This window comes from Malassezia pachydermatis (assembly GCF_001278385.1).
Source record: "Malassezia pachydermatis strain CBS 1879 chromosome Unknown scaffold6, whole genome shotgun sequence".
Taxonomy (NCBI): domain Eukaryota; kingdom Fungi; phylum Basidiomycota; class Malasseziomycetes; order Malasseziales; family Malasseziaceae; genus Malassezia; species Malassezia pachydermatis.
Genome location: NW_017253143.1, coordinates 418,364 through 445,534, shown reverse-complemented (window position 1 = coordinate 445,534; position 27,171 = coordinate 418,364). Strand labels below are relative to the sequence as shown.

At 54.7% G+C, this 27,171-nt stretch overlaps 14 protein-coding genes across 14 annotated transcripts; 6 read left to right on the top strand and 8 right to left on the bottom strand.

The window, feature by feature from the left end:
- Positions 1–13: 13 nt before the first annotated feature.
- On the bottom strand, positions 14–746 carry Malapachy_0205 (rho gdp-dissociation inhibitor; the record flags this gene model as incomplete). Its single annotated transcript, XM_018134736.1, has 5 exons — positions 14–28; positions 59–302; positions 331–482; positions 516–664; positions 695–746. 5 exons carry the CDS (start codon positions 744–746, stop codon positions 14–16), a joined length of 612 nt encoding a protein of 203 aa, XP_017991174.1.
- Positions 747–907: 161 nt separating this feature from the next.
- On the top strand, positions 908–2,404 carry Malapachy_0270 (mitochondrion protein; the record flags this gene model as incomplete). Its single annotated transcript, XM_018134799.1, has 1 exon — positions 908–2,404. The coding sequence occupies one exon, from the start codon at positions 908–910 to the stop codon at positions 2,402–2,404; it is 1,497 nt and encodes a 498-aa protein (XP_017991126.1).
- A 92-nt stretch (positions 2,405–2,496) lies between these two features.
- Positions 2,497–4,398, bottom strand: Malapachy_0186 (peptide chain release factor erf subunit 2; the record flags this gene model as incomplete). Its single annotated transcript, XM_018134718.1, has 1 exon — positions 2,497–4,398. The coding sequence occupies one exon, from the start codon at positions 4,396–4,398 to the stop codon at positions 2,497–2,499; it is 1,902 nt and encodes a 633-aa protein (XP_017991041.1).
- Positions 4,399–4,572: 174 nt separating this feature from the next.
- Malapachy_0230 (apoptotic cell death regulator dad1) lies at positions 4,573–5,025 on the top strand (the record flags this gene model as incomplete). The annotated part of the gene is made up of 3 exons (XM_018134761.1): positions 4,573–4,808; positions 4,836–4,931; positions 4,959–5,025. The coding sequence occupies 3 exons, from the start codon at positions 4,573–4,575 to the stop codon at positions 5,023–5,025; spliced, it is 399 nt and encodes a 132-aa protein (XP_017991111.1).
- Positions 5,026–5,038: 13 nt separating this feature from the next.
- Positions 5,039–6,120, bottom strand: Malapachy_0216 (dual specificity protein phosphatase 12-like protein; the record flags this gene model as incomplete). The annotated part of the gene is made up of 4 exons (XM_018134747.1): positions 5,039–5,105; positions 5,141–5,746; positions 5,773–5,858; positions 5,911–6,120. 4 exons carry the CDS (start codon positions 6,118–6,120, stop codon positions 5,039–5,041), a joined length of 969 nt encoding a protein of 322 aa, XP_017991153.1.
- Positions 6,121–6,388: 268 nt separating this feature from the next.
- Malapachy_0252 (hypothetical protein) lies at positions 6,389–7,126 on the bottom strand (the record flags this gene model as incomplete). Its single annotated transcript, XM_018134781.1, has 1 exon — positions 6,389–7,126. One exon carries the CDS (start codon positions 7,124–7,126, stop codon positions 6,389–6,391), a length of 738 nt encoding a protein of 245 aa, XP_017990970.1.
- A 570-nt stretch (positions 7,127–7,696) lies between these two features.
- Positions 7,697–8,321, bottom strand: Malapachy_0220 (40s ribosomal protein s7; the record flags this gene model as incomplete). Its single annotated transcript, XM_018134751.1, has 2 exons — positions 7,697–8,027; positions 8,077–8,321. 2 exons carry the CDS (start codon positions 8,319–8,321, stop codon positions 7,697–7,699), a joined length of 576 nt encoding a protein of 191 aa, XP_017991088.1.
- Positions 8,322–8,532: 211 nt separating this feature from the next.
- On the bottom strand, positions 8,533–12,045 carry Malapachy_0211 (assimilatory sulfite reductase; the record flags this gene model as incomplete). The annotated part of the gene is made up of 1 exon (XM_018134742.1): positions 8,533–12,045. One exon carries the CDS (start codon positions 12,043–12,045, stop codon positions 8,533–8,535), a length of 3,513 nt encoding a protein of 1,170 aa, XP_017990982.1.
- A 957-nt stretch (positions 12,046–13,002) lies between these two features.
- Malapachy_0260 (cdc4 and related f-box and wd-40 protein) lies at positions 13,003–18,873 on the top strand (the record flags this gene model as incomplete). Its single annotated transcript, XM_018134789.1, has 1 exon — positions 13,003–18,873. One exon carries the CDS (start codon positions 13,003–13,005, stop codon positions 18,871–18,873), a length of 5,871 nt encoding a protein of 1,956 aa, XP_017990940.1.
- A 547-nt stretch (positions 18,874–19,420) lies between these two features.
- On the bottom strand, positions 19,421–20,618 carry Malapachy_0188 (methionine adenosyltransferase; the record flags this gene model as incomplete). The annotated part of the gene is made up of 2 exons (XM_018134720.1): positions 19,421–20,540; positions 20,581–20,618. 2 exons carry the CDS (start codon positions 20,616–20,618, stop codon positions 19,421–19,423), a joined length of 1,158 nt encoding a protein of 385 aa, XP_017991028.1.
- Positions 20,619–20,952: 334 nt separating this feature from the next.
- Positions 20,953–22,224, top strand: Malapachy_0235 (alpha-l rna-binding motif-containing protein; the record flags this gene model as incomplete). Its single annotated transcript, XM_018134765.1, has 2 exons — positions 20,953–21,000; positions 21,037–22,224. 2 exons carry the CDS (start codon positions 20,953–20,955, stop codon positions 22,222–22,224), a joined length of 1,236 nt encoding a protein of 411 aa, XP_017991109.1.
- A 123-nt stretch (positions 22,225–22,347) lies between these two features.
- On the top strand, positions 22,348–23,196 carry Malapachy_0278 (hypothetical protein; the record flags this gene model as incomplete). Its single annotated transcript, XM_018134807.1, is given in 4 exon segments — positions 22,348–22,415; positions 22,646–22,691; positions 22,886–23,167; positions 23,182–23,196. 4 exon segments carry the CDS (start codon positions 22,348–22,350, stop codon positions 23,194–23,196), a joined length of 411 nt encoding a protein of 136 aa, XP_017991195.1.
- Positions 23,197–23,877: 681 nt separating this feature from the next.
- Positions 23,878–24,337, bottom strand: Malapachy_0259 (hypothetical protein; the record flags this gene model as incomplete). Its single annotated transcript, XM_018134788.1, has 5 exons — positions 23,878–23,924; positions 24,008–24,040; positions 24,136–24,172; positions 24,209–24,277; positions 24,308–24,337. The coding sequence occupies 5 exons, from the start codon at positions 24,335–24,337 to the stop codon at positions 23,878–23,880; spliced, it is 216 nt and encodes a 71-aa protein (XP_017990963.1).
- A 2,252-nt stretch (positions 24,338–26,589) lies between these two features.
- On the top strand, positions 26,590–27,018 carry Malapachy_0277 (hypothetical protein; the record flags this gene model as incomplete). The annotated part of the gene is made up of 1 exon (XM_018134806.1): positions 26,590–27,018. One exon carries the CDS (start codon positions 26,590–26,592, stop codon positions 27,016–27,018), a length of 429 nt encoding a protein of 142 aa, XP_017990938.1.
- Between the last annotated feature and the right edge of the window lie 153 nt (positions 27,019–27,171).

Sequence of the window (27,171 nt, the reverse complement as noted above, 5' to 3'; positions counted from 1 at the left end):
TATCCTTTCCTCATCAAGCCTTTACAAACTGAACGTATGAGTCGTATGCTATACATACCTTGAAGGTCCAAGTGAAGTCTGCATAAATCACTCCATCATCGTCCATGATTCTGCTGCGGACCGAATTATTGCCACTTCGTGCCAAGAAGCCACTGGGTGCTTCGTTAGGAGCGAATCGCTTGACATAAGGCTCCTTTCGCGGTGGATAAGAGCCGATCATCTCTTCCATCCTGTCTACTGGAACGCCAGCGCGCTTAACGACATGGATATACTTGAGACCCGACAACACTTCTCGTCCCACGCTACGAGTTAGGCATGGCTGATACGTACGAAAATCGGATAGCAACCGCATACTCAATCCCTTCAGGGATTTGGAGCGGTGTTTTTGCCAGTTTTTCCAGTTCACTGGGCTTGTCTAATTGAATGCTGACACTGCCATTTGGCAGCTGTGTGCTCTCCAAGGCAAGCGAATGAATAGTGAGCTGTACTGTGAGTGGCTAAAATACGCAACAAACCTTGGGTGCGGTTGGGTCCAAGGCATCGTTAGCACCATCCGTGCTAATACCTAGGCTTTCCTTCCAGCGACGTAGGCTCTCATCTTGTGCATCCAGGGAAGCATATTCTTGAATTGACTTCTTTTCTCCTGGATTGTACCCTGCCGTAGCTACATGGATAAGCCAGAAACTTTACGTACGCGTAGGGTTCAGGCTGTCCGACAGCTCTGTAGGCTCAACCTCTTTTGACATGATGTCGAAGGCTGTGTGATGGCTTCTATGCTGGTACGGCTACTCTGGGGTACAGCCAAGTGGCCCCTGCGTGACGCTGACATAAGAACTCTTGGATGACTAACCCTTCTTTGTGCCACCCGCGTGTGCCATCACGATTGTCGTTTCTCGCATTGGCAACAATGCCGATGTTTCGCCCTGCAATAGCGCGCACGCCATTCCAGTTGCTAACGAGATATACAGGGTCACGTCATGTACCTTATCGCTTGTTCAACACCAAAAAACCAAATGCCTCAACAGCGCCCAGCAAACCCAAGGACAAGAATGCGCCGAAGAAAGGCAAAGACAAAGAGCCCAAGTCGGACAAAGGGCCTGATAGCGTGGATGCTGTGATGCCCATACGCACGAAGAACGGTATACAGGCACCAGAATCTCCATGGATTTCAGGAGAGTCCAGTGACTCGCGCCTTGTGAGCCCTACCGCGGAGGACCTACTAAAACAGCGATTCCTTCATGCGCAGAAAAAGTCACCGGGCAACACGCTCATGACTGGTGGAAGTGGGAGTGCTACCGATATGCCATCGTTTTTTAGGACATCGGCCTCATCTGCTACCTCTTCTTCTACCAAGGAGACTGACGAGAAGAAGTCTGATTCCTCGAAGAGTGCCGATGCTTCTTCATCTTCGTCCACCTCTTTTATGGAGCCAGATGAAACGAGTCTGATGAACATGTCGTCGTCCTCAGAAACGCAGTCTCCCCCTAAGAAAGAAGAGAAAGAGCCACTATCAAAACAGAGTGCATTCTCTGATACCACCGTGGTGCCCTTCCCAGCCTTTCAAAGTGCCGCATTGACGCCGATTCAACGGAGCCGTGCCTATACGATACCTGACCAGCCATTTGATTCGCATGTCTTTGTTCGTCGGCTATTGGATGGTGGATGGCAGCGTTCTACACCGGCTACACCGAACACTGCGTCGTCGCGTCGTCATGATCCAGCAGAGGCGCTGATGGATCTTACACGTGAGCTGCTCAAGAAGCGGGGCGAGGCGTTGGCGGACGAGCATATCAATCGAGGAGATCTGGACAACCAGCTCTACCTCTTTTCGTCGGCGCTGGCTGAACTGCGTACTGAGGTGCGTGTACGTGCTCGGAACGACGGCGCAGCGCTTCGAAGTCTCACGTCGCTGCTAGAGCGCGAGATTGATGGTCTGTCGCAGAAACTACAAGCGGATATTGAACAATTGAAGCATGATATTCAGGTGGATATGAACAATCGCAAGACGGAAGTACAGGAGGAGAACAACAAGTTAGAGCTGGAGATCCAGGATTTAAACAACCGATTCACGATTTTCCTGAGCGATCTCAAGACGGAAATCGAGCAAAGCATCAAGTGGGATGCAACACGCCGAGCCCTTGCACTGGTGTTCGGTATCACTGCGATTCTTGTGTGCACTCTTGCCATGGCGGACTACTTTTCGCGGCAGGAGGCTGCGGCATCGGACGATACTGCGAGTCGCGGCACCGGTTCTGGCAAATCGTCTCCGGCGCGGACAGCCTCTCGCGCGCCTATTCCTATCGATCATACCCTTCACGACCAGCCGGATGAGCTTCCACCGAAATCGGCCGAGGAATGGGGGCTGCTGCCTCGATACGAGTCGGACGAAGCCCGCTATGTATAATGCTGTTCATCTATTTTTATCCTAGCTCTGTAGATGAGAAGGAACATCATACTCATTGGTCCACAAGGCTAGCTCGCTAGCTATCTCCATAGCTACTTGTCGATCGCCAGCTTGTCCATATCCGGCATGTCGTCCGTAAGGAGCTTGGTCACCTTACCGATGGCCACTGTCTTGCCTTCGTCACGCAGAGTGAAGCGGCCAAGCTGTGGGTAGTCCTTGAAGCGCTCCAAGCACACTGGTGCTGTCGTCTCGATCATCGCAATGATTTTCATGCCCTTCTTGGCAAACTGTGGGCCACGACGGCTCTTCTTGCCTGTTTTCTTGTCGTAGTAGTGCAGCAGCTCCACCAGGTTGACTTCCTCGTTGAGCGAGTGTGCGTGCATCACGGCACTGTAGCCTGCGCAGATAATATTACGGTGCTCCAGGATCGCCAGCTGCGCCTCAAAGCGACGTACCACATGCACAGGGTCTTGCGGGTCCGTGAGCACAAAGCCCGGCTGCACGTCTTCCAGCTCCACGCCCTTGAGCTTTACACGGACATTGTCACCCGACACCGCGGCAGGGATTTCCTCGTCGACTTCGCTAAAGATCGCCAGGACTTCAACGGACGTCTTGTTGGGCATGAGAATGAGCGAGTCACCCTTCTTCATCTTGCCACTCTCCAGCTTGCCCACCACATAGGTACCCATATCGGCGTACTTCTCACTCACAGGCATCTTCAGCGAGGCACTCATTTTGCGGTCACCCAGCTCAAGACCGTCCAAGAAGTTCAGGAGCGTCGGGCCTTCGTACCACGGGCACGCCTCACTCGACGCCTTGTCCTTCAGATTCGCACCCGAGTACGCCGAGACAGGAATGAATGTAATATCCGTCTTCGGGTTGAAGCCAGCGCTGCGCAAAAATGGCGTCAGCTTGCCCACAATGTCGTCGTAACGCTCCTTGTCCCAGTTTACGGTCGAGTCGTCCATCTTGTTCACCACGACGATCAAACGCTGCACACCTGCCGTCTTGACCAAGACAGCATGCTCACGCGTCTGACCACCACGCTCGAAACCTGTCTCAAACTCGCCCTTACGCGCGGAAATCACGAGAATCGCTACATCGGCCTGCGCAGCACCACCGATCATGTTCGGGACGTACGACTTGTGGCCCGGCGCGTCCAGCAGCGTGTAGCGGCGCTTGCCAGTCTCAAAGTATGCACGGCCAACCTCGACCGTCTTACCCTTGTCACGCTCCTGCTGTGTCGAATCAAGCGCCCATGATAGGTACCACGACTCACGGCCAATATCCTTGGCTTCCCGCTCGTACTTTTCCAACGTACGCTTGTCCACCATACCGGTCAGGTACAGCAGGTTGCCACCCATCGTCGACTTACCAGCATCGACGTGGCCCACAAACACCAAATTCATGTGCGACTTGACTTCCTGGTCGCCAAACAAGTCCTTCAGCGTCTCTTCATCCGTAGCCAACTTAGCATCAGCAAGCACCTTATCAGCATCGACAGCAGCCTTCTCAGAGACCTTCTTCTCCACCTTGTTCTGCTGTTTCACAGCCTGGCCTTTAACATCGGCCGGCTTGGCCGCCTCGGGCGCCTTGGTCTCTGTCTTAGCCGCTGGTTTCGGCTCCGTCGGCTCCGTCTTGGCCTCTGGCTTGGGCTCCGGCTTCTTCGCGCCACCGATCGAAATGCTCACGGCCTTCTTCATACCAGCCGGCTTGCTCGACGCCATGGCCGCAGCCTTCGGCGGCAGTGGCGCGGGACCAGAGCCAGATGAGGCGGGTGGGGCTGCCGGCTTCGGCGGCGCTGGCGCCGAAGGCTGCTGGAAACCATACTGCTGGTACTGGTTGGGATCTTGCGCGCCAAAGCCTGCACCAGCAAATCCTTGGTTGTAGTACGCATCGTAGCCAGCCTGCTGCTGCTGCTGCTGCTGCATGCTACGAGGGACAAAGCCCCCCGCAGAAGGGTTAAACGAAAAGCTCGGTGCGTTCGGGTTCATATCGAATCGTGCACCACGCTGCAATCGATGACGACAAGCATGGATCGCGGCGGCAGTTTTTATTCTCGGCCCCCTTCCATACCTCACGTGGCCCCATGTGGTTCATGGAGCTGACAGCACCGCACCGCACCGCACGATCCTGGATCGTTCCGCGACTGGCATACTCTTACCAACATGGCCAAGCCGAAGTCTACCGCTTCGAAAACGTCACCAGGTAAAGGATCGTCCTCCTCGGCATTGCTGAACCTTTCGGGTGTATACAAAAAACTCATACAGTCGTACCAGACTAAGACGCCCTCGCGGATCAAATTGCTGGACGCATTTCTCCTGTTCCTCTTCGTCACAGGCGTCTTGCAGTTCATCTACTGTGTGCTTCTGTCAGACTATCCTTTCAACTCGTTTCTGGCTGGGTATGTACTGACTTTTACTTATGGTAGCTTTTCCGCGACGGTAGGCCAATTCGTCTTCGCGCTATCGTTGCGCATGCAGATCGGCACACTGGCCGACGGTAAGCCACGCGTACCTGAAGGACGGTATGTACCCTCATTACTCACTCAAAGTGCGTTTACAGAATTTCTCCTGGCATCCATGGTGCTGCACTTTTTCGTCGTCAACTTCCTTGGCTAAATGTACAATATAGCTATGAAACGAACACTTCATCGACTTTGGCGCGTTGCAATCCAAAGGCAGGTGTCACCCATGCACCACTGCTCTGAGTCAATAACAACAAAACTGTACATACCATGCACATTGCGTGCCTGCCCACGTCCAGCTTCCCAGCTTGGCTTGGCATTTGTCATTGGGACAGATCAGCCGTCCACTGATCACCCCTTCCACCACATCTGACGAGTCCATCATCCACGTGAGGGGCTCAACAAAGTACGCAGAACAACGTGGTGAGTGCAGTAGACTTTGACGCATCGTTGGACCTGCCAAAGCTTGCCGTGCTCGAGCCAGTTGTGGTGGGAGGACCGGCACCTGTGGCAGGGCACGCATGCCTGCTTGTGGGGCAGGTGTGACACCTTTCCGCACACTATCGCGCTTGTTTGGCTCAAACGCCATCTCGCCCTTCCCTGGATCGTGGGGTACCACATGCTCTGCTGATGCCAGTTCACGACGGCACATCTTGCAGCGAAGACGAGCCGATGATGTGCTGGAACTGGTCGTTTGGGATGCAGCATCCACAGGGTCCGAGTAAGGATCGTCATCGCCGGCATCTTTGCCTTTTTGGATTAGCATGGTGGGTGTGAGTAAAGTATCCATAGCATTGGTATGTTGAATCAAAAACCGCCGAACTTGAGGTCGTGGTAATCGAACTTGGTATCCTTCGGCCTCAAAGAGAGCCAGTCTGTATGTTAGACATAAAGTACACACTGTTGCAGGAATCCTGGGTTGGGATCAGCTTCCTTTCGCTTTGATTTCATAAACGACAGGGCCTGCTCGACGGTCCATTGGCGTGCCTTCATCAAATAAGCAGCAACAATCTAACATGAGCTCAAAAGCCACACGTACCGTGACACTTCGCGAACTGCCAGCTTGGCAGTATACGAGGACAGAGCCATTTGACGCTTCGTTCGAATCATGTAGACGTTGCTCCAAAAACCGGCAACATTGACCGAAGTACAAAAAGATCGGGATGTCCTCTACATCATCCACAGGCACATTCAAGAGATTCTCGTCCTTGATGTCATAGCTCTCAGGGAGGGAGGGAGGGTCATACATGCAAGATACAATAGATTTGATATGTGACTGCCTTAGTGATGTCATCTCCAAGCATGTTGGTAGGGAACCAATGTACAGATGAGGCACGATCTCATCCATGATCTCGCGTCTTGGTACCACTCGAAGTACTTTTTTTTTGGACGTGACCTCTGGCACAGGAGCCCTACTCGCACGTGCCAATCAAAATCGCGCCTAGGAAATAAAAACTAAGTCATCATTGCATTTCGTAAAAGACGGGGTATATGTATATGAACAAAAAGAAGGTCACTTATACAGTTCGCGTACCACTGTTAGCACCAACACCAGCAGCCACTCGCAGAAGCTCACGAGTCTGCATAATAGTACGGCCGAGCATATTTCGGCCTCGGCCCACAGCCTCGACAGGGGCTGCGGAGCCCCAGAAGGCGTCGTTTGGACTAGCATGCACGATCTCAGCATCGCCCGTCTCAAGTAGTGCTTGGCGTAGATCAGTATGTTGCATGAACTTTGTCAAGAGCACCATGCGCATCGTAGATACATTCACACCACCCTTGATCCAGTCTGGACGAACATATTGCGAATTCATGCGAGCAACGTGAATAGCTTCAATGGGTGTCGATGCCTTACGCACTTTGGACGCCAGGTCTGGGCGGTGTTCCACAAACTTCTGCGCCTGGAAGAGATGCTCCGCGGTGGGATAACGCACACCATCCACGACAACAGGATGGTCTGAGCTGTTGCTGAGCCAAAAGAAGGGGATGTCTTTGGAGAAAAACTCAATCTTGTTCTCTTTAGCTGATTTCCCATGCGAAATGGATTCCTGGACAGCGGCAGAGATAACATTAGACTCGCCTGTAGGAATGAATGAAGCCGGGGTTCGTGGGGGTGATCCTGTAGGGGACACAAAACGTGATCCACCGGGCGTAACTGCCGGTACGTCACTCATTATGGACGATGAAAGGTCTGCATCGACGGTAGAAGGGCGCTTCTGGGTACGGTTCAGGAGCTTTCCCAAGGACTTTTGCATGGTGTGGCGATAGTCGTGCGACGTGAGTAAGAATGACTGAGCTCTTTCCTACGCCCTTCATACTATGCATTCAGCGCTCGGACATTCTTAGGCCATGGCGTAGCCAGCATCGTAAATGACGTGCTCAATCTTCACGTGATTTTCCTTTTCCATTCTGGTGTGGTGCCGCCCCCCTCCAGTCGCGCCGCGGACAAAGGGCTGGGCGAAGAGGCGCAGCTTACGTATAGCCTGGCAGACGCATGGCACGCTCTACAATTCAATCATAAAAAAGACGCCATGGTCCATCGTACATACAACGTGTCGCCATTTCACACAAAATAAATATCCGTAGATGTACTAGCATTTTTGGGCGTATGCGTCCAACTATAGGGTATGACCTAAGCACCTAGACAGTGGGACGGCGCATCATTACACCACAAGAGTGTTGGTAAAAACGTAAACTCTGTGGCTTTATGAGCGTGAAAAAGGTACCAATGAACCATCAGCAAGTGATAGTGGGCTTTCATATGCACGAGAGGGTGCAGCATCGACCTGCTTCCACTGGTTCATGTGCAATGAGGAGCCAACACCTTAGATGGTGAAGGCCACGTCCTTGCCCGTGAGCTTGCGGTAGACGCTCGAGAAGGTCTCCAGCTTGTACTCCAGGCTGGTAGCGTCCTTCGAGTCGAGGGCGCAGCGGACCAGCTTGCTGCCGTCAGCGGCCACGCGAGTGCGCTTGGCAGTGATCTCGGTGGGGAACACAAGGTCTTCGAGGATAGCGTTGTGGACCTCGGTGAGGGTGCGGCTGCGGGGACGCGGCTGCTTAGCACGGCTGTGGCTGCCGGGCTTCGGCAGGATGCGGCGCTGGCCAATGAACACAACGTGGTGGTCCGAGAACTTCTTCTCGAGCTCACGGGTGAGGCTGGAAGAGGTTAGTCGCTGTTCTACACTAGTTGTGTTTTAATACATACCGCTGCTGAACCTTGTGGAAAGCCTTGAGCTGGGGCATCGGCACGAAGACGACGTAGGCGAGCTTACCACCCTTGACCTCGACCTCCTTCACGGCGCTCACCTGGAGCGGGCGCAGCTCCATCTTGAGCTCCGGAATGTGGGTCTCAAGGTCAATAAGGGCCTGGCAGATAGTCTTCTCAGCGTCGCTGGGAGCACCGGTGGGCGCGTTCGCCGTGCGGAAGATCTTGTGGTTCACAGTCGCCATCGCGTTAGTGGTGAGAGACAAGTGCTTGCGTTGTACGGCAAACAGCTTGTGGGAGTCGCGCGCAAAACTATAAGTCTCACGTGACCTCAGGGTACAGACTGATTCTTCTATGTGGATGGGCCGATTCGGTGGAGGTGTGCCGTGCCAAGGACCGTGCAGCTTGTGAGCGCATATAGTCGTGCCATACTGGTGAAGAAAGCTATGCCTCTATTTAGTAGACTTCGAGAACGTAGCGTTCCTCTTCCTTCAGCTCGTTGATCTTCTCCTCCGCCTGCTCGCGCGACCAGCCGTGCTCGATAAACGCAGTGACCAGGGCCTCCTGAATATCGGGCACAGGCCACACGGGACCACAAAGCGTGAAGAGACCCTTCATGCCCTCCAGGTCCTTGCCTTGGTTCTCCTTGGCAAGCTCCGGGACGAGGTACTCGGTCAGCTGCTTACCATCCTCCACAATCTTGTGCTGGATGTACACCTTCTTCTTCTGGTCACGCGAGAATGCGAGACCGAGGTGCGTGAGCACGCCGTCGGCCAGGTACGCCTCGAGTTCTTCGCCGTACATGTACTCCATCGCGCGGTGACGCGAACCGAAGTAGTAGTACATTGGGCCGATCTCCTTGCCCTGCGCCTTTTCGTAGGCACGGTACTGCAAGAACGCACGGAAGGGCGCGGCACCGGTACCAAGACCTGCCATGATGATCGGCTGCGTCGACAGCGGCGGAAGCTTCATGACCGAAGGCTTGAGACTCACTGTGACCTTGGTGCCTGGACGCAGGCGCGAGAGATAGCGCGTGCATTGACCGTAGCGTGGGCTGCCATGCGGTGTCTTCCAGTCAACCGTCACGATCAGCAAGTGGACCGAGTTGCCTACAGCGACTTGCGCGCTAGCAATCGAGTAGTGACGCGGTTTGATCGGCTCCACGTGCTTGATGAGCCAGTTCATGTCGACCTGCGCGCTGGGGAACATGTGTAGGACATCGACGTAGGTCACTGTCTCCGACTCGGAGAGCTTCTTAAACGTGCTGCTGCCCTCTGCCGAGCTGATGAAACGCAGCCAACGTGCCTCATCCTTGCTCTTCACTGCCTTGCCTAGCGCCTCAAAGAAGCTCTTGGGCGGCTTACCGAAGATGTCCAGATTCTGCTGCAGCGTCTGGAACACAGTGCGGCTCTCCATCGTGCCAGGGCACAGCACACTCGGCGCAAACACCACCTCGTCAGGGTTGTAGCCACTCCATGCAATGAACTGTGCCACTTCCTCGTCGTCGTTCCAGCCATGCACACCCAACGCTTCACCGACCTCGTACTTGAGGTCCGTGCCCGTCGTGTCGAGCTCCATATGGAACAGGTATCGGTCGTACTCTAGCGGCGTAAGGCGCTTGTTGACGGACACCTTGATGTTGTACGTCTTCTCCGGTAGGTCAGGACGTAGCGCATGCTCATCCGACGCGTACGCTTCGCGGAAGAGAAGCTGCCATGCAGCCATCGCCCAGGAGGCACGCTGCACTTCCTTGGTCGACGCAAGCATATCGGTGTGCGCCCGTGTGCTGTTGTACGACCACTGCGTCGCACGCTTCGCGGCCTTCTCCGCCTCCTCCGGCGTGGCCGATTCGGCGGCAGCCCAGGTGTCAGGCACCGGCACTGTCTTCACAGCGTCGTACATCACGTTCTGCCACACCTTGTCCGACGCCCACGAGGCCTTCGACACCAACGAGGCCAACGACGACTCAGCCTGCGCTACACTTGCTAAGAGCACGCTTGGGGCGAGGTCCGTGGCACTAGGCGCCTCGTTCTTGCCCTTGTGTGCGTCGGCTAGCGCCGACGTGAGCGATTGCACACTTGCTTGCGGGTCTACGACAAACACACGCGCCTTCTTCGCAGCCAGTAGCTTCTTGTCGTCCGCACACAGCGACGCATCCACATCCTCGGGAGTCCAGCCATTCGCAAGGAAAACGACTGTGCCATTCTCACGGAGAGCCGAAAGCACAGCGTGGCGACGAAGAAGCGTCACAGGCTCGCTAACAATGACCACATTCGACTGGCCCTCGCGCGCAAGCATATCGATGGGAATTTCCGCACCCTGGCGCTCCGAGTACACCACATCTGCCCTCACCGCGCCACCGGCGGCAAAGTTGTCGAAGCGCGAGAGCGCACGTACACCTTGCGTGCGGTTGTCATGCAGCGCACTTGCCAACAGGGGCGCAGCGGTGCTTGTGCAGCCCTCATCGGTGCCGAAGAAGGTATACAGGTGTGAGCCCGTAAGCTTCAACAAGTCGATAGATGCCACCTGCGTCGCATCCGACTTGGCAAGCACCTCCGACAGACACAACGAGCGCGAGGATGACACAGCAGCCTGCAAGAGCGCGTACCAATCCGGCACCGAGAGCTCCTGACCAGGTGCAAGGACCACTGACTGGACAGCCAGCGTCTTCTCGCCACAAGCTCCGCTCAGCGATGCCTCCAAAACGTCAGCATACAAAGCACCGCCCAGCGGCGAGAATGCCTCCTCCACGACGCGCACAGTCTTTGCACTCGAGGGAATCTTTGCACAGAGCGCTTTACCGTCCCAGGGACGCAGCGCGCGAACAGCGATAATGCCCAGCTTGCTGCGTGTCGCCGAGGGCAGCATCAGCAACATAGCACGGGCACGCGCCGAGATCGAGCCGTTGGGCATCACAAGCACCGTCTCTGGTGAAGAGGGACCCGTGTACGCCAATGCCTCCGGCGTAGCTCCGCTGGGCGGCGTCACAGTGCCCACCTCAGCACCAGCAAACGCACCATCAAAGATGTGGATCAAGGGCTTCTTGTCCTTGCGCGTGTACGCGTAGTGCGCCACCTCAACAGCCTCTTGACGCGTCGAGGAAATAAGCACCTCGAAGCCCAGATCGCCCAGCATGGCAGCGGTCGAGAGCGTCGAGGCGTAGTCGTTCGTGACGCTCAGGTCGTCCGACGTCGCTTGGCTGGCACCCGAGACGTGTAGAACAAGGTCCGTGTTCTTCGTGTCGATCGTAGCCAGCGCCGGACCCATGGCCAGCAAACCCTGAGCATTGGTCAGTACCGAAACGGTAGCCTGTTGACCCGCGGGCTGGTCGGCACTACCTTCGCCAGCCAAGTAGCCAGCAATCGCCTGACCAGCACCAGCACGTGTCTGCATCGCAAGCACACGCGGCGCGGATGGCTCCTGCGCCTGCGCTTCACATGCCTGGCCAAATCCAGTCGTGGCGCTTTCGTACGTAAAGATCGTGCCGCTGTTCGCAAACGCCAGTGCCTCAATAGCTAGCAGGCTGGTTGCGAGCACAGCCTGATCAAGCGTCAGCATATCGACGGAGGTAGCAGGCACTGCTTCGCCGAAGCCCAAGTCAACGTGCGTGTCCTTCGACTTGACCAGCGGCTGCTTCGAGCGCGGGCTGTACGGCACACCCATCACACCACACGTGTTGTACGTCGCATCCACGGTGCTCTTGGGCGCCACAAACAGACCCGACTTGTCATCCACAGCATCCTCACTGGGCTGCAGCGTCGTGGCACGCAGAGGGTGCGACGACGCGGACGTAGCTCCCGCTAGGGCACCAGCTGCAGCAGACTTGCCCGAGGAGGGTGCAGACGACACCTTGGTAAGTGCTTTGCCCGACATCAGCGACCGCGCCAAAGTAAACAGGCTGGTGCCGACCACAGCCCCACCTGCCACCAGCGCAGCACTATGCAGCGCGGACGAGTTGGACGATGCCATACTGATCCGATCCGTATGGGAACAATGAAGGAGAGAAAGATGCCTGTGTCGTCTTCCTCCCCGGCACCTCACCTCGGACTTTTTTACTACCAACAAAGCTGTGGTGCCATCCTCCACATTCGTCACGTCATCGAAAGAAACGCCTGCCTCCCTTGGAGCCACGTGTCGAAGCCTAATATGGCCTGTCTTCCCTGCGATGCCCATCTAGCCTCTTCTAACATTTACCGTTGAGGTCAAAATCACGTAAAGGATAAGTAGGTGCTCGCCCATAGATCCGTGGCACGACTTAGATATCCTAGTAGGGGGTGGCATGCCTTGTCGCACAGCCGCATTGTCCATCCATAGCCTAGTTTGTTTTTCAGCCTAAATACATGTCCACGCTACGTAGGACCCCAACACTAAGAACCAGGCTACGGTAAAGGTAGGGCAGATCGAAAGAGCATCTTCTGTCGATCCTACGCAACTCTTTGGACACAGCAACTTGTTCCTATTTTTTTTTTTTTTTTCAAATCCGCACATGACTTGTTGATCTATTTGGCTGCGCTGCGCAGATGCAGCTAGTAAGCAACGGCAGGGTGGTGGCCCCCGCCTGCAGGGGTTGGAGATGTTAAATATTCTGTTAGCTGTGATTGGCTCCACAATGTCTACACAACAACAATCTACGCATGTATTGCCACTTCTAGTCACTGGGGCAACACGGCCATGCGTTGAGAGTGAGGAAAGTGGCATACGTGGGGTTCTGCAGTACTCCATCACTACCATATCACAGAGCGTGCAGAGATTACATATCGTGACGCTCGTCTCGGTTTGAAGCGATACGAACCTTTCATTTGATTCTTGATAGGTCTGACCTGCCACAGCTCGCTCTTTTTTTTTTCTGTGATCGTTTACTTCATTTACGCACTCTTTTTTCTTCTCTGATCGACAACTAACACTTATTTGACACGGTCCTTACAAATGAGCGCGGCACTCCAATCCACTGGTATGCCAAGCTTACCCAAGGGAGCGCCTGTCAAGGTCAATCAGTTTGTCCAAGACCAGGTTCCTGATGCTATGCGTGGCCGGCTCTCGAATCTATCGGGCATGCATAGCAGTGGTCCTTCTGGCACCATGCTACATGGTGACGAAGGCTCTTCTATATATACAGGGGATGAATACACTGGCTCATCTTACAGCTACGATGACGAGACGCCCTACTCTGACGAATACGACGATGAGACGCCGTATTCTGACCAGTACGATGACGAGACGGGGTACTCTGGGCTGTATGATGATGAAACTGGCCAGTCTGAGCTATATGGTGACGAGACCGGTTATGAAGATGAGACCGGCCAGTCGGAGTTGTATGATGATGAATACGACCGCGAAACTGGTTATGGTGACGAAACGGGCGCGTCTGAACTGTACGATGACGAGACGGGCTACGAGGACGAGACGGGTCAATCTGGTCTGTACGATGACGAGACTGGCTATGACGATGAGACTGTCCGATCTGGTCTGTACGATGACGAGACGGGCTACGAGGACGAGACGGGTCAATCTGGTCTGTACGATGACGAGACTGGCTATGACGATGAGACTGTCCGATCTGGTCTGTACGAGGACGAGACGGGTCAATCTGGTCTGTACGATGACGAGACGGGCTATGACGATGAGACTGTCCGCTCTGGTCTGTACGATGACGAGACGGGTCAATCTGGTCTGTACGATGATGAGACGGGCTACGACGACGACACCGGCTATAATGAGGAGGTAAGCGGTGCTGGCATGTACGACGATGAAACCGGCTACGATGATGAGACCGGTTACGACGACGACACTGGCTACAACGAAGAGGTGGGTGGTGCTGGCGCGCATGGCCATGAAGACAGTCTGTACACGGACGAAGATGGGCCAGCCTCGTACGACAACGAAGACGAGTTTGATGATGCGTCGACTGTAGCCGATCCGCATGGACCCACGGCGGATGCTCACAACGACTTGGAGGAAGCCGTATCGAACGAGCCAGATGCATCCACGCCCACAGGCCACCGGTCAATGGCGGACAACCTGCCTGCTGTTGGTGCCGCTGCCGTCGGTGCTGGCGCTGCAGGAGCCGCAGGCGCCGCCGCAGCGTCCAAAGGCGGTTTTTTGCGCAATTTGCGTAAGAGCAAAGCAGAACCTGCTCCTCCCGCCGTGCCTGTAAGTGGTGCCAACAGAAACGTGTCCAATGTGATGCCAGCCTCTGCACCTCCGCCTGCCGCGGTACCTGTGGCTTCTTCCACGCCTGCTGCCTCTGCACCGGGACCGGCCGCTGCGCCTGCGCAGGCGCCCGCGCCCACAGCCGGTCGCAAGGGCTTCTTCAGCCGCTTCGCGAAGATGAAGAAGGGCAAGAGCGCTGCGCCCGAGGCCCCGCCATCGCCGCTTACCATGTCGCAGCGCCTGGAAACGGTGCGTGGTCTCCGCAGCCAAGCGGATACCGCTGTGAGTGGCGCTACCGTGCTGGCCGCGAGCGAAGAGCCAGCGCAGCGACCTGGTGCGCCTAGTGGCTCTGTGGCCCCCCCGGATGCGGAGCCTTCGATGCCGAACAAGAATGCGCAGCCCACCGCAGGCGCTCGTCCTGAGGCGCTGAAGAGGGAGGAAAGCAAGGCGAGCGAGACTGCGGCCAAGCCACCTGCGCGAGCGACCAGCCCCCCTGTGACTCGCTCTGTACCGGCGTCAGCGCCCAAGCGCTCTAGCACGAAACCTGTGCCCGCCCCGGTGCCCGTTGTGGATCATGATAGCTACTTGTCAACCACCGACTATGATGACGAGAGCTACTTGGACGACGACGACGTGAGTCAGTGGGAGAGCAGTGCTGTAACGGACGAGCCCATTGGCCGTCGGCAGCCTCTCTCGCCGCCTCCACGCAAGGGTCTGGGCCGTGGCGCCCCGCCTCGCAGAGCGAGTGGTGTGACGCCTGTGCGTGCGCCTGCGCCTGCGCCTGCGCCTGCGCAACGCGCTGTGTCGGACTTTACGGCGTCAGAGGTGGATACTCACGACGATCTGCTGACGGAAAGCGATCGTACGGAATTGTACACGCGTGAGCGTGCGCCCAAGGAGACGGATGGCGTGCTCCTGCGCAACGAGCCCAGCAGTCATACACCACGTTTGGTCGATCCCTTCGCGGAGGGTCATGCGCTGGATCGCTTTGCTCGTGATATTCGTCGTCCGGAGAGCATTGAGCCGAGCTTGTTCGATGGCGAGGCTGCCTCAGCATCGGCTTTGCCGTCCAGTCCCTTGATGCCACGCTCGGGGCCTCTGAGCAGCCAACAGCATGGATCGGAAGACGTAGAGTCGCTGCTTGAAAGCCCCCCCGTCCCACTCAAGCGTGGCGGGAAGCATACACCGAGTGCCTCGATCGGCACGTCGAGTGAATTTTACTCTGTGTCTGGTGCCTCGCCTTCCGAGTCGGAGGAGCCTATTCCATCTCGTCGCACTCGTTCGCGGCAGTCGAAGCGCGATACGAACACAACCACGAGTCCTGTACCGCCCTCGATGGCGGCTGTGCCAGCAACGCTGGCTGCAGCAGCTGCCGCGGATCGTGCCCACCGTCCCAAAACAGCAGGTCTTCCTACGCGTGGACCACGCGCCGCGCCGCCTGCAGCACTGCGTCAGCCCCCGCGGGAGAGCACGCGTCACGCTTCCGGTCTCAACGCCTTCCGCGACTTGGAGCACCGCATGCCCCACTCGCGCTCGCGCGCCAAGCCACGCGCGAAACGCGTGTCTCGCAATACGCAAAAGTACCTGCTCACGCCGTCCGAGGCGCCCACCGATACGGAAGGTGATGACTTGCTGGTACAGACACACAAGTCGGCGGAGGCCAAGCAGGCTGCTGAAGCGAAGAAATCATGGCTCATGCGTGAAATGACGCCGGAGCAAACGCACTACTTCTTGCGTGAGATGGTCAGCAAGGAGCTGCAATGGGAAATGGACCGCATGTTCCTTCTTACATCGTTTGACAAGCCTGTGGGACGCTCTGTCAGCCGTCAAGGCCATGGTCTCAACCAGGGCCGCCGTCGTCCTATCAAGTCCGATGCTGACTCGCGCGCGGGCGACTTTCCCGACGACGAGGAGGCCAGTGTCGCGGATGCCGACTTGAGCGACGACGAAGACGTGTTCCGTCGCGACGTGTACGACCCGAAGCCTGTGCAAGTGGACCTGCCCCTGCTGCGCTTCCTGCTGCGCAATGCATTCTGCACGTTCCCCTTGTTTGTCCCGCCCTCGCCGCAAGCGGTCCACCAAGCTGCCGCGAAGGCTGCGAAGCAAGGCCGTGCACCGCCGCCGCCGCCGCCGAACAAGGCTGCCCTGGCTCGCTCCTACTTTTTCAAGGCGATTATGCCCATCGCACGTGAGCTGCAAGCGCGCTCTCTGAGTGCCGCTGTGGACCGCAACGGCGAGGGCGATGGTATGCCGTTCATGGCTCTCTCGACGGGATCAGCGTTATCGCAGCTTTTACGCAAGTGGGCGACGCGCTACATAACGGCGGTGCTTAGGGTGGGTCCTGGTAGTCCCTACTTTGGGGCAGAGCCTGTCCACAACCGACCGTTCGGCTGGCCGAATGCGGATCTGCTTCCACCTGAAGCATTTGTGAGCTACCGACGCCCTACCGACCGTCTGCGTGCCGGCGGCTTTGAGGTGGATATTGTGGCAGTGCGTGAGCACGCACACCACAGCCGCGACTTTTTGTTGCGTATTCGCCGGCCCAACCGGATGGACGAATTTGTCGTGCGTAACGATCGCGACTGGGACGAATTCCGAGCGAAGCTGGCCCAGGAGCTGGGTCCTTACGTCCACGTTCGTCCGCTGCCGCGCTTGCCCGGCCGCATGCCACCCTCGCCGCCTAGCAAGTCTGCGTCGACGTTGATGTCGCCCTCTACAGCCACGGACACACGCACGTCGGATGTGTCGTCGACTATCACTGGCACGACGTCGTACGATGAAACTTCGTCGTCGTACATGACATACGATGACGAGACGTCGTACGAGGATGATGAGACGTCGTACTATGACGATGATACGTCGACGATCGACGGTCGCAAGGAGCCATCGCGTCCGCCTCCTGGCATGACGGCGGCTGACATTCTCACGCCGCTGTATGCGCAGCGTGCGCGTCCCATGCCGCGTTTCGAGGTGGACCGTCGTCTGTTGCGCTCCTGGCTGCGTGATACGCTGGCGATCCGCAGCATTGGTGAGAGCAGCGAAGTGCGTGCATTCCTTAGTATCGGATGCTTCCACGATCGTGAGCTCGATACAAATGAGCTTCTAAACATTGCGGACCGTCGTCGTGTGGACTGCCGCCGTATTGAGGAGCGTGAGATGGATGCACAGATGGCCGGTGAGAATGTGCTGAGCATTCGCCGCGTCCAACAGCGTATTTGGGCAGACTGTGTGGATGGTGATGGTTTCTTGAAGATGTACGATGCTCTGAAGGCGACACCCAACTACAAGGACCTTCCCACGTCGTACCAGACGATGGTGTCATGGGGCAACTTGCAGGTCGCACGCTTCCTCTACGGCGTGTTTATCCAGGGCGACATGTCGCGCGGCAACCTCATCCGCATTCGCGACCTGATCGATGCCGTGCCGTGGCGTCGTCTGGCCAACGCGATGCGTTTGCCTGCCCTTCAGGCTGTGGCCGAGTGGCAGAAGCAGTTCCTGCGCAACCGTTTCTTCCAGGCCATCTTCCAGATCGTCTACGAAGACAATCCTGTGGCCCAGGACGAAGAGTTGCGCTCGCTGCAGCAAGTGATCGGTTCTGACACTATGCTGCGCAAGCTTCGTGCGTTTGTGGAGAGCCCAGAGGATACCAAGCGTTTGGTCCGCCAGCATGCCTTGCGTGCGGACATTCCCCTAGTCGCTGCGATTGTCCGTGGCTCCGATGCGCCAAAACTGAGCAAGGCGGATGTGCAGCGTGTGATTCTGGCCTCGCGTGAGTACCATGAGTTCATGCAGACCCACCCGACGGCGGCTCGCAAGCGTGCCAACCAGAGCGAAGGGTACATGCTGATTGTCAACCTCCAGCGTGTTCTTCGCATCTACTCGCTGCATCGAGATGTGACGCAGATCCGCGGCATGCTGCAAGACCCGACCATTCTGGATGCATTGACAGTGTTCTTTGAGCCATTGCTGGAAGCCCTGGTCCGCTTGCACCGCGTCAAGGGCATCCGTGAGGACATTATGCACTTGCACGTATTCCTGATGCGCCTCTTTGATATGCTTGAAAGTGTTCGTGCTCGTGTCCAAGATCCTGCTCGCTCGATCAACATGATCGCCTCGTTCTTGGACCGCGGTGCGCCCGGCTGGTACAACTTCTTGCACCGCTGGTCGCAAGTGGACCCTGTCGTGTTCAGCACGTTTGCTTGGCTGCGTCACCTGGCCATGACCGTTGGCGCTGGCTCGGAGGACCTGGCAAGCATTTGGGAGCCGCCCGTGCATGCCATGCAGCATGACAAGGACGACATGGACCATGTCACGGCAGCGCTGCAGTCGGCCAACTTGGAACGCCTGAACGCGAATACGACGGCCAAGATGCCGACCATGCACTTGGACGACGCGATGATGGCCGAGATTCAGGAGCTGACGGATGCCGCACGTCGGAAGCGTGGCCGCCAAATGGAGATTGGCTGCCGTTGGGCTGCTGGCGATACCGAAGCGGACTTTAGCATCCAAGTGTTCGGCGACGGCGAAGGGCATATGCGCAGCGAGCCCTTCCTTCCGAAGGAGCCAAAGCCTGCGCCAAAGACGACCTATATTGACAGCCTCTTGCGCAGCTTCCGCGAGGCTGTATCCAGCGCGCTCGCTCGCTAATCCTGTTTGTCCTGCATCCATACATCGCATGCCTTGTACAAGGCTGTGTTGCTGATCCCTTTCCCTCCCTTTCCTTTGGTCTCGTGGCTTATTTGTCTGTTTGCGATAGTGTACTTTTTATAGGTATATCTGAGAATTCATTATGCTCCCTCTATTTGACGCGAAGCGAGTCCTTGCGCTCGCTCGACGGTCTTGGGCTTCACGTGACTGGTCCGAGCATCCTCAATCGGCAAGCACAGGCCACCTACACAACGGGGGCGGCCGCCCTTTTCAAAATGCAAAATCATTGAGTTGGTACGAGGAGTAGACTATAAAACACGGTTGACGTGGGTAACAAAAGTACAAAGCAAGGTCCTTGCTCTTTCATTCAGGGGGGTGATAGGGGGCATCGTTCGTCTAGGGAGAGACATGACATGGGAGGATAGCAGTCAGCCAGGCGAAAGGATGCGCAAGCCAGCCCAATTTTACGGCCACCCAAAGGGTTGGTTCGAGTGACGATGTTGAATCGATAACGAGAGTAGTACATCCCAATCTAGGATGTAGGCATTTAGATCTCGAGCTTCTTCGGCTGCTCCCAAGTGAACTCGGGGCGGCCAAAGTGACCACCGTAGGCAGTCTGGCGGTACACTGGCTTCTGCAGCTCGAGGTCCTTGACAATGATACCAGGCTTGAGGTCGAAGTTCTTGCTGATGATCTTGACCAGCTCATCGTCACTCTTGGTACCAGTGCCGTAAGTCTCCACAAAGATCGAAAGAGGCTCAGCCACACCAATAGCGTACGACAGCTGGACAAGAGCACGGCGGGCAAGGCCAGCAGCCACAAGCGACTTGGCGATCCAGCGAGCCGTGTAGGCAGCCGAACGGTCGACCTTCGAGAAGTCCTTACCCGAGAAGGCACCACCACCGTGGGCACCCCAGCCACCATACGAGTCGACAATGATCTTACGACCGGTCAAACCGGCATCACCCTGCGGACCACCAATGACGAAGCGACCCGACGGCTGGATGTGGTAGATGGTCTTGTCGTCCAGCATGTGCGAGGGCACCACCTTCTGGATGATCTCCGACTTGATCTTCTCACGGAGCTCCTCAGTGCTCACATCGTCCGTGTGCTGCGCCGAGACGACAACAGTGTCGACACGGAGAGGAATCACAGCACCACCATCGTGCTTGTATTCAATGGTGACCTGGGTCTTGGTGTCGGGCAGGAGCCACGGAAGCGAGCCATCACGGCGAGCCTTCGACATGGCCTGGTTGAGCTTGTGGGCCAGCATGATGGTCATCGGCATAAGCTCAGGGGTCTCATCCGAGGCATAACCGAACATAATACCCTGGTCACCAGCACCGTGCGACTCCAGGTCACCGTGGTCAAGACCCTGGGCAATGTCAGGCGACTGCTGCTCAATGGCGACCATGACGTTGCAGGTCTTGTAGTCAAAGCCCTTCTCCGAGTGGTCGTAACCGATCTCACGGATGGTGTCACGGATGATCTTCTGGTAGTCCAGCTGAGCCTTGGTGGTGATCTCACCAAACACAAGAATCAGACCTGTCTTGGCCGCCGTCTCACAAGCCACCTTCGAGTGCGGGTCCTGCTTCAAGCAAGCGTCCAGAATGGCATCCGAGATCTGGTCACAGATCTTGTCGGGGTGACCCTCACCAACCGACTCCCTAGCTAGTTAGCCTGCTATCCAAGCATGAGAATACGTACGAAGTGAACAGGAAATGACCAGCAGGAAGCGAATGCATGATCGTCTAGGTTGTAGTACTAGTTGAAGTCGGGTGCTCCCTGCACCGTGTGTTCACATTGTTTCAGTCTGCGCACGACTCACCCAACAGTGCGTCGCTGGCACGAGCGCCTTCCTTGTCTCTTGGGCCAATCTCCCGTACGCGATCTGGCATGTGCCTGCGCATCACGTCATCCATGCAGCACTTCTTCCTTCACGTGCACTGGGACGGGCGGCTGGCTCTTGCCCCCCGAGCGGTGTCATGCTTATGTCATTTTCTTCCTGGGAAGAGCCTGGTCGTCGCCAGGTCAGTAGCGGATTGCACTTGTAGCCAGAGGGTGGCTTTTGGCGTGGACATGCGTAAGGCCAACGTGTTTCGACATGAGTCGGCGCTCCCGCGTATGGTATGTGTAGATTAGAGTATCATACTAACATGGTAGTCGTGGTCCCCACGGAACTTGTACAACCTCATTGCCCGCTCCACCAAACCGCAGCTTGTGAATGAAACAACGTTCAATAAGACGAGCATGACCATGTATCAGCAGCGTTGGCGCTCAAAGCGGCTGCTACGTGGATACCATGGCGACTGGATCCCAGAGAGACGCTTCAAGCGCTGGTTCCTTCCTAGCTCTTTACCGAGCTTCCATCCTGCTATCGCGCCGCAACTGAAGAAACTCGGTCACGATGCGGATGCGAAGAACGCACTGGACACGCCTACACCGCCTGTAAAGAGCCTGTTTGTTCGCGATGTTGAGCGTCGCATCGATACAGTTGTATTCCGCTGCTGCTTTGCGCACAGTGTCTACTATGCTCGCTCCATGGTACTGCATGGCAAAGTAACTATTAATGGTACTGTCGTAAAGGACCCTGGTCATCTCTTGCAAGAAGGAGACTTGATTTCCGTGGAACCTGAGTGTATTCCCATGCTGAACAAGCATGTCGCTAAACGCGTGCAGGCTGACCGTGAGCGCCTGGCACCAAAATCGGAGCCACCAAAGGAAACTGCTGCTTCTGAAGAGGCGAACCCCACTGAAGAAGCTAAGAGCAATGAAGCCTCTGAAGAGTCAACGGAGGCAACTACTTCCGCCAGTGAGACGGAGAACTCGTCGAGCACCGAAACTAGTGACTCTCACTCTGAGTCTACGCCTTCGGCCAAATCTGAGACAGAGAACAACGGTCTTCCGCAAGGCGTTCTTCCCTTCAACCTGCCACCATTTGCTGCTCCTTTCCTGTTTATTCCATCGTATCTGGACGTGAGCTTCCGCACCTGCTCGGCCATCTACCTTCACCACCCAAGCCTCACAACACAGCTTGTACGATCCCGCGATGGTGGTAACGCGAGTGCCAAGACCCATTCCGAATACCAGTACCGTACAGAAATTCCATCGCCATACCCCGCCGGTGGCGACATGTTTGGCCTGGCATGGGAGCTGTATGTTCGCAATGCTCCGCGTGTTCGTGCTGATGAGCGCCGCACGAAGCTTTTGGGTCGCTATGGCCGTAACGGCTTTGAAGCTGCTCGTGCATTCGAGCAGGACCGCCGTCGCGTGGCTATTCGCCGTGGTTGGGGTCGCAAGCGTCGTATCTCCTTGCCAGCTTCGCCTCTGAAGCGCTCGGCGACGAACTAAAAAAAAAAAAACGTCTTCATAGATGCTTAGGCAGTCAATACCCACTTGATGCACTACCTCGATGTAAGCCCGATATATGTGCGCATTCTCAAAGCAAGCGAGATTTTGGGCACCTCCACGACTATGCAGCCATGGCTGGAACACGAGATAGCCTGGCAAGAGACGAAGGACTTTCCTCGACAGGCTCTATGGTACGTGTTCTTCATATGTGCTAATAGACAAGGTCGCCTGATGGTCTATTTTTCCTAGTAAAAGCTGAATCTCACGCGCTGCACTTATATCAAGTAACACAGGAAGGCTGTACTTGTATTCATTCGTCCAAAGCGCCTTCGCCTATTTTGGATGTACGCTGGTATCCCATCCCTCTTTACCGTGAAAATGATGAAGGAGTTTCTGAAGCGCATTGGTGTTACTTTTTAAGTTGCCGTGACGTGCCCGTGCGACTGATTGATGCATGGGATGGCTCGGTACGTATAAAATACTTGCCTAACAAGAGCTCAGGTAAAAGCATCCTATGGTATTCTGAATCATGTTGAATCATATTTATCACCGTATTCGCTCTCGTTGAATCGTGAGCATACAATGTGCGTTTATCTTGTTACGCTTACACAGATTGTATGGTGGCCTGTCCGAAGCACTCTCTATCTCTTTTCTATCTCAGGTGGGCACGAATCTGCATATGGCCCTGGACGTCTCACTGAATGGCTCCGAAGATGGGGTGGGTGGTCACCATGGTATTGTATCTGCACTAGCTGTCGGATCAGCACCCAATATGCTCAATGACCAACCTACGCAGTCCTTGGAAGTGAGTGCGTTGGGAACCTTCAGCAACGAAGTTGGCCTTTATATTACAGAGCCCGAATGGCTATGCAATATGAAAGAACGAGGTTTGTCATACCCTTGGGCCAAATTTGGTACAGACGCATCTATTCCAGGCGAAACAGTATGCCTTGCCAGCTGGCGCATCCCTGAAGGTCAGGGGATAGTGCAGGTACGTTGCAACCAGTGGTATATCCTTACACACTAGCTCGCTTGGCATCCAATTCAGAAAAATATATTGGTTGCTGCATCGCGAAAGTCAAAGAACCTTTACGTGTTCGACACAAATTACCTGTACGGAATGCGTGACCCTTTTCATTGCACGACATTGAGTAGCACAGACTCTTCTCTGATTGCAATGCTACCTAGGGATAGTGGCACCACCTACCAAAGACTTCTTTTTGATATCGATCCACAAGGTAAATTTATTGCTGCCGGAGATGAACAAGGTAAAATTTCTGTATGGACCTGGGACTCAATTGTTACAGGATCTCCAGATCGTATAATTTCTCCTACATTTGAGTGGTTTGCGCACGAAGGTATGTGCTATGAGTCATGTTAACAAGCTAGATCCTATTGGGAGTGTACAATTCTCGCCAATCCATACCCAGAGGCTATTGAGCGTCAGTGGTACGCGGCTTTACGACAACCAAGCAACGCCTATCAATGATGATCAAAAGAAGTCTAATGATCCAAACCGTTCGCTTACCACACCCTATGTCAAAATATTTGTGTTGGAATAAACAATAGTGAATTGATTCTATTGCATTGTATATTCCTAATAATGAAGTTAAGAGTAATGTAGTTGGTACTTGCTGAGGCGACGCCTTATAATTAGAAGACGGCATCCAAGCAGCCGGCACAGATGATGTCCTCGAGACCTAGAGTGTAAGTGTGCGGTCTTTATAAGAGTATACATACAGCTGTATTGTCAGAATGGCCGCTAAACAAGATCAATACGTACCAGCAAGCAAGCAGACCAACGCAGAAGCCGCAGCTTAAGGAGTTAGAGAATGAAAGAGGTATGAACTTACCAGGGGCCGCAGGCACCATCTATAAGGTCAGTTTTACCACGTTATATGGAATACGTACGCTTCTCCTGCACACGAGCACGGCGCTGGTCAAGGGGCTAATGTGTTAATCTAGTTTTAGTGTGTGTACGTACCGAGCCGCCCATGGGAGCAGCCTGAGCGTAACCGCCGCCGTAACCACCAGCCTGAGGCGGGTACTTTTCCTGTAAGATGGATAATCATAGAATACATACGTAACCACCTTGTTGTTGCATGTACGCCATAGTTGAAAGAGTTGGGAGAGATGTGTGGACAGCCGGGGGCAGGGGTAAGTTTTCCCTATGCAACTATTTTTGTCCAGGCGCGAATTTTGCCGATAGTATTCAACCCGCATGATAGGTCGAGACAAGATGAGGTAATACGGGGCTATGTTCATTCATTGAATTATATCGTCCATAATAAATGTCGACATTATAGCGCGGAACAAAATGTGAAAAAGCATGTCAATATTGAGAGATACCAACAGTATTAATGTCTCGTCGATCCGTCGTCAGACTACAGACATGCAATCACATTTTCATACTGCATAAAATTCGGTGAAACTAGGGGTTAAACAAAGTTTTGGCACTTCGTTTCGTAGTCTAAGAGAAAAGATGAACATGTAACAAAGATAGGAGGAGAGGGCTTTCGTTATTTAGACAAAGGAGAAGGGCCAGTAGCCGAACGAGTACCGCTAAAACTCGCTGCACGGGGGCTTGAACACAGCTTCGACATAGCTTCGCGTCGAGTTCGCAATGATTTGCGAGCAAGGAAGTTATTTGCAAAGAATGATTCCATCGGAGGACCTCGAGGTTGCCGACGAGGTTGAATAATGGTAAACTGTGGACCATTCTGAGAGCTGTTAGGTCTTTGGATTTCAGACCCTCTTGAAAGAGAGCGCTGATCATTTTCAACCATGGGGCGTGATGGGGTATCATTGGGAAGACTGACTTCGTGCACCACAGTGGCTGTGCGAGGGCCAATCCGCATCCCAACGGCATTTGCTTTCCGAGTCAACTCATCATTTTCCGGTTCTACACGGACCTGGTCAATGACAATCGACGGTGTGACGTTGCGTTTCCGTTCCATACCGTCAGGTTTTTCACGCTGAAGCGATGAAAGTCGTTTATTTTCTAGCCGCATCGACTGACCTACACTTGGCGAGGACCAATTTTCTTGCAAGCGGTCGCGACCAGAATAGGAATTCGGGCGTGGAGTGCGCGGTGTCGATAAGGTAGAGGGGGAATTGTATTCCATCGGAGTATTATCTTGACGAATTGCACTCATATTTGGCATCGCATTCGAAACACTGGCAGGAAGGTGCATAGAGCGCAGCATTTCAGCTGCTTCACGAGGTGATCCAATCTTCGACATTGCAGAGGCTGAATCCAAACCTCGGCTATTTGGAGGAGATTGGAACGTCTGTTTCTTCATGCCAGACGAGGGTCTTCTAGAAAAGTCCTGAATGCCAGCATTTTGGTAGGGATTCAAGACAGCTGCGGATTGTCGCATCTCAGCTTGTCGCTGCTGATCTTGAGCATACTGAATTTGGGACAAAAGAAGGTTTTGCTGCATTGCAATTTCATGCTGCTGACTCTGCAACTGCAACTGGTTGAATTGATGAGAAAGCTGGGATGGATTCATTGTGTACAACATCGAGTTCAATCCTTGCTGCATTATCATATGGTTTGGCATGGATCGATTTTGGCTCTCAGCTTCAGGTAACATAGAAGCAGTCATACCATTAACCCAATCAAGGTTTGCTGAACCCGACTGTGGCTGACCGTGAGATGCACCATATGCATCGGCAAGAAGCGATGTGTTGCCAAATTGCCCTGGCACCGCCTGCCAAGACATTAAATCTGGCATAGCCCCGACGTTAGACGCGTCCGGCAAGTTACTAAACGGACTTTGGGGCATTGATCCAGAAATAGGACGGTTTGGCCATGGAGTACTATGCTGAGATCTTCTGTTTGGATTCGTGTTGGGGCCTGTGGAGACGCGCTTCGATTGTTGCGTTTGATTAGTCCTGTGAGATTGGGGAGTTGCCCTACCAGAATGGGACTGCTCCGACATGGAAAAAGAAAACAATCACGTAAAAGCACTTAGGGTATTAGCACGCCTCTCACAATGTGTTGAGTGATGAGAGAGTCTCTAGAGAGTTTTAATGGTCACTCGAGGGATATAGAGCTTGCTGCGCTTTGGCCAGGCTATTTGCGAGCGATGGATGTGAAAATGATGACGAGACCAGCCCCACTCACGTGCAGCGTGGACCAATAGAGAACCCCCACAGGGCACAGGCGAGTGAATGTTTTGTCAAAAATAATTGGTGGAAATATATGCACTCAACAAACTTTCGGTTAAGGAACGCGTTGCCAATAGGTTATTTTTACAATCCAGTTAGGGGGTGGCGTAACAAAGAGCTGTGCACTAGTGTCCTTCAAAAGATAGTAAGAACCGGGCAGAATCAGATCGTTTCTTCACCAACGCTAGCACAATGCACTTCAGTGGTGTTGCTTTCTTTGCCTTTGTGGCTTCGGCTATGATGGTCAGCGCTGCTCCTCTGGGTGAGCGCCAATACGTTGGCCCGAACTGGAACATTGGCCAAATCATCACTCACAAGGACAATACCGAGGTGGCCCAGGAGAAGCGCCAATACGTTGGCCCGAACTGGAACATTGGCCAGATCATTACTCACAAGGACGATACCGATGTGGCCCAGGAGAAGCGCCAATACGTTGGCCCGAACTGGAACATTGGCCAGATCATTACTCACAAGGACAATACCGAAGAGGGCCTTGAGAAGCGCAGTGGCATTATCGTCAAGCGCCAGGATAAGCCAGCCCCTGTGAAGAAGGAGGCGGAAGAGGAAGAGAAGGACAGCAATGGCAAGTGGATTAATTGGAACATTGGTATGATTATTTAGTTACCATGAGCTGGTATGTTTTTTCCCTCTTCGATTTGCGACATCCTAGGGGTGGCCAAATCGCATTGCGCATGAGGCATTCATTTCTACGGATTGTATGATCGATTGCAATACGGGTATTGATTGATCAATTATTGGGATAATCTGGATCAC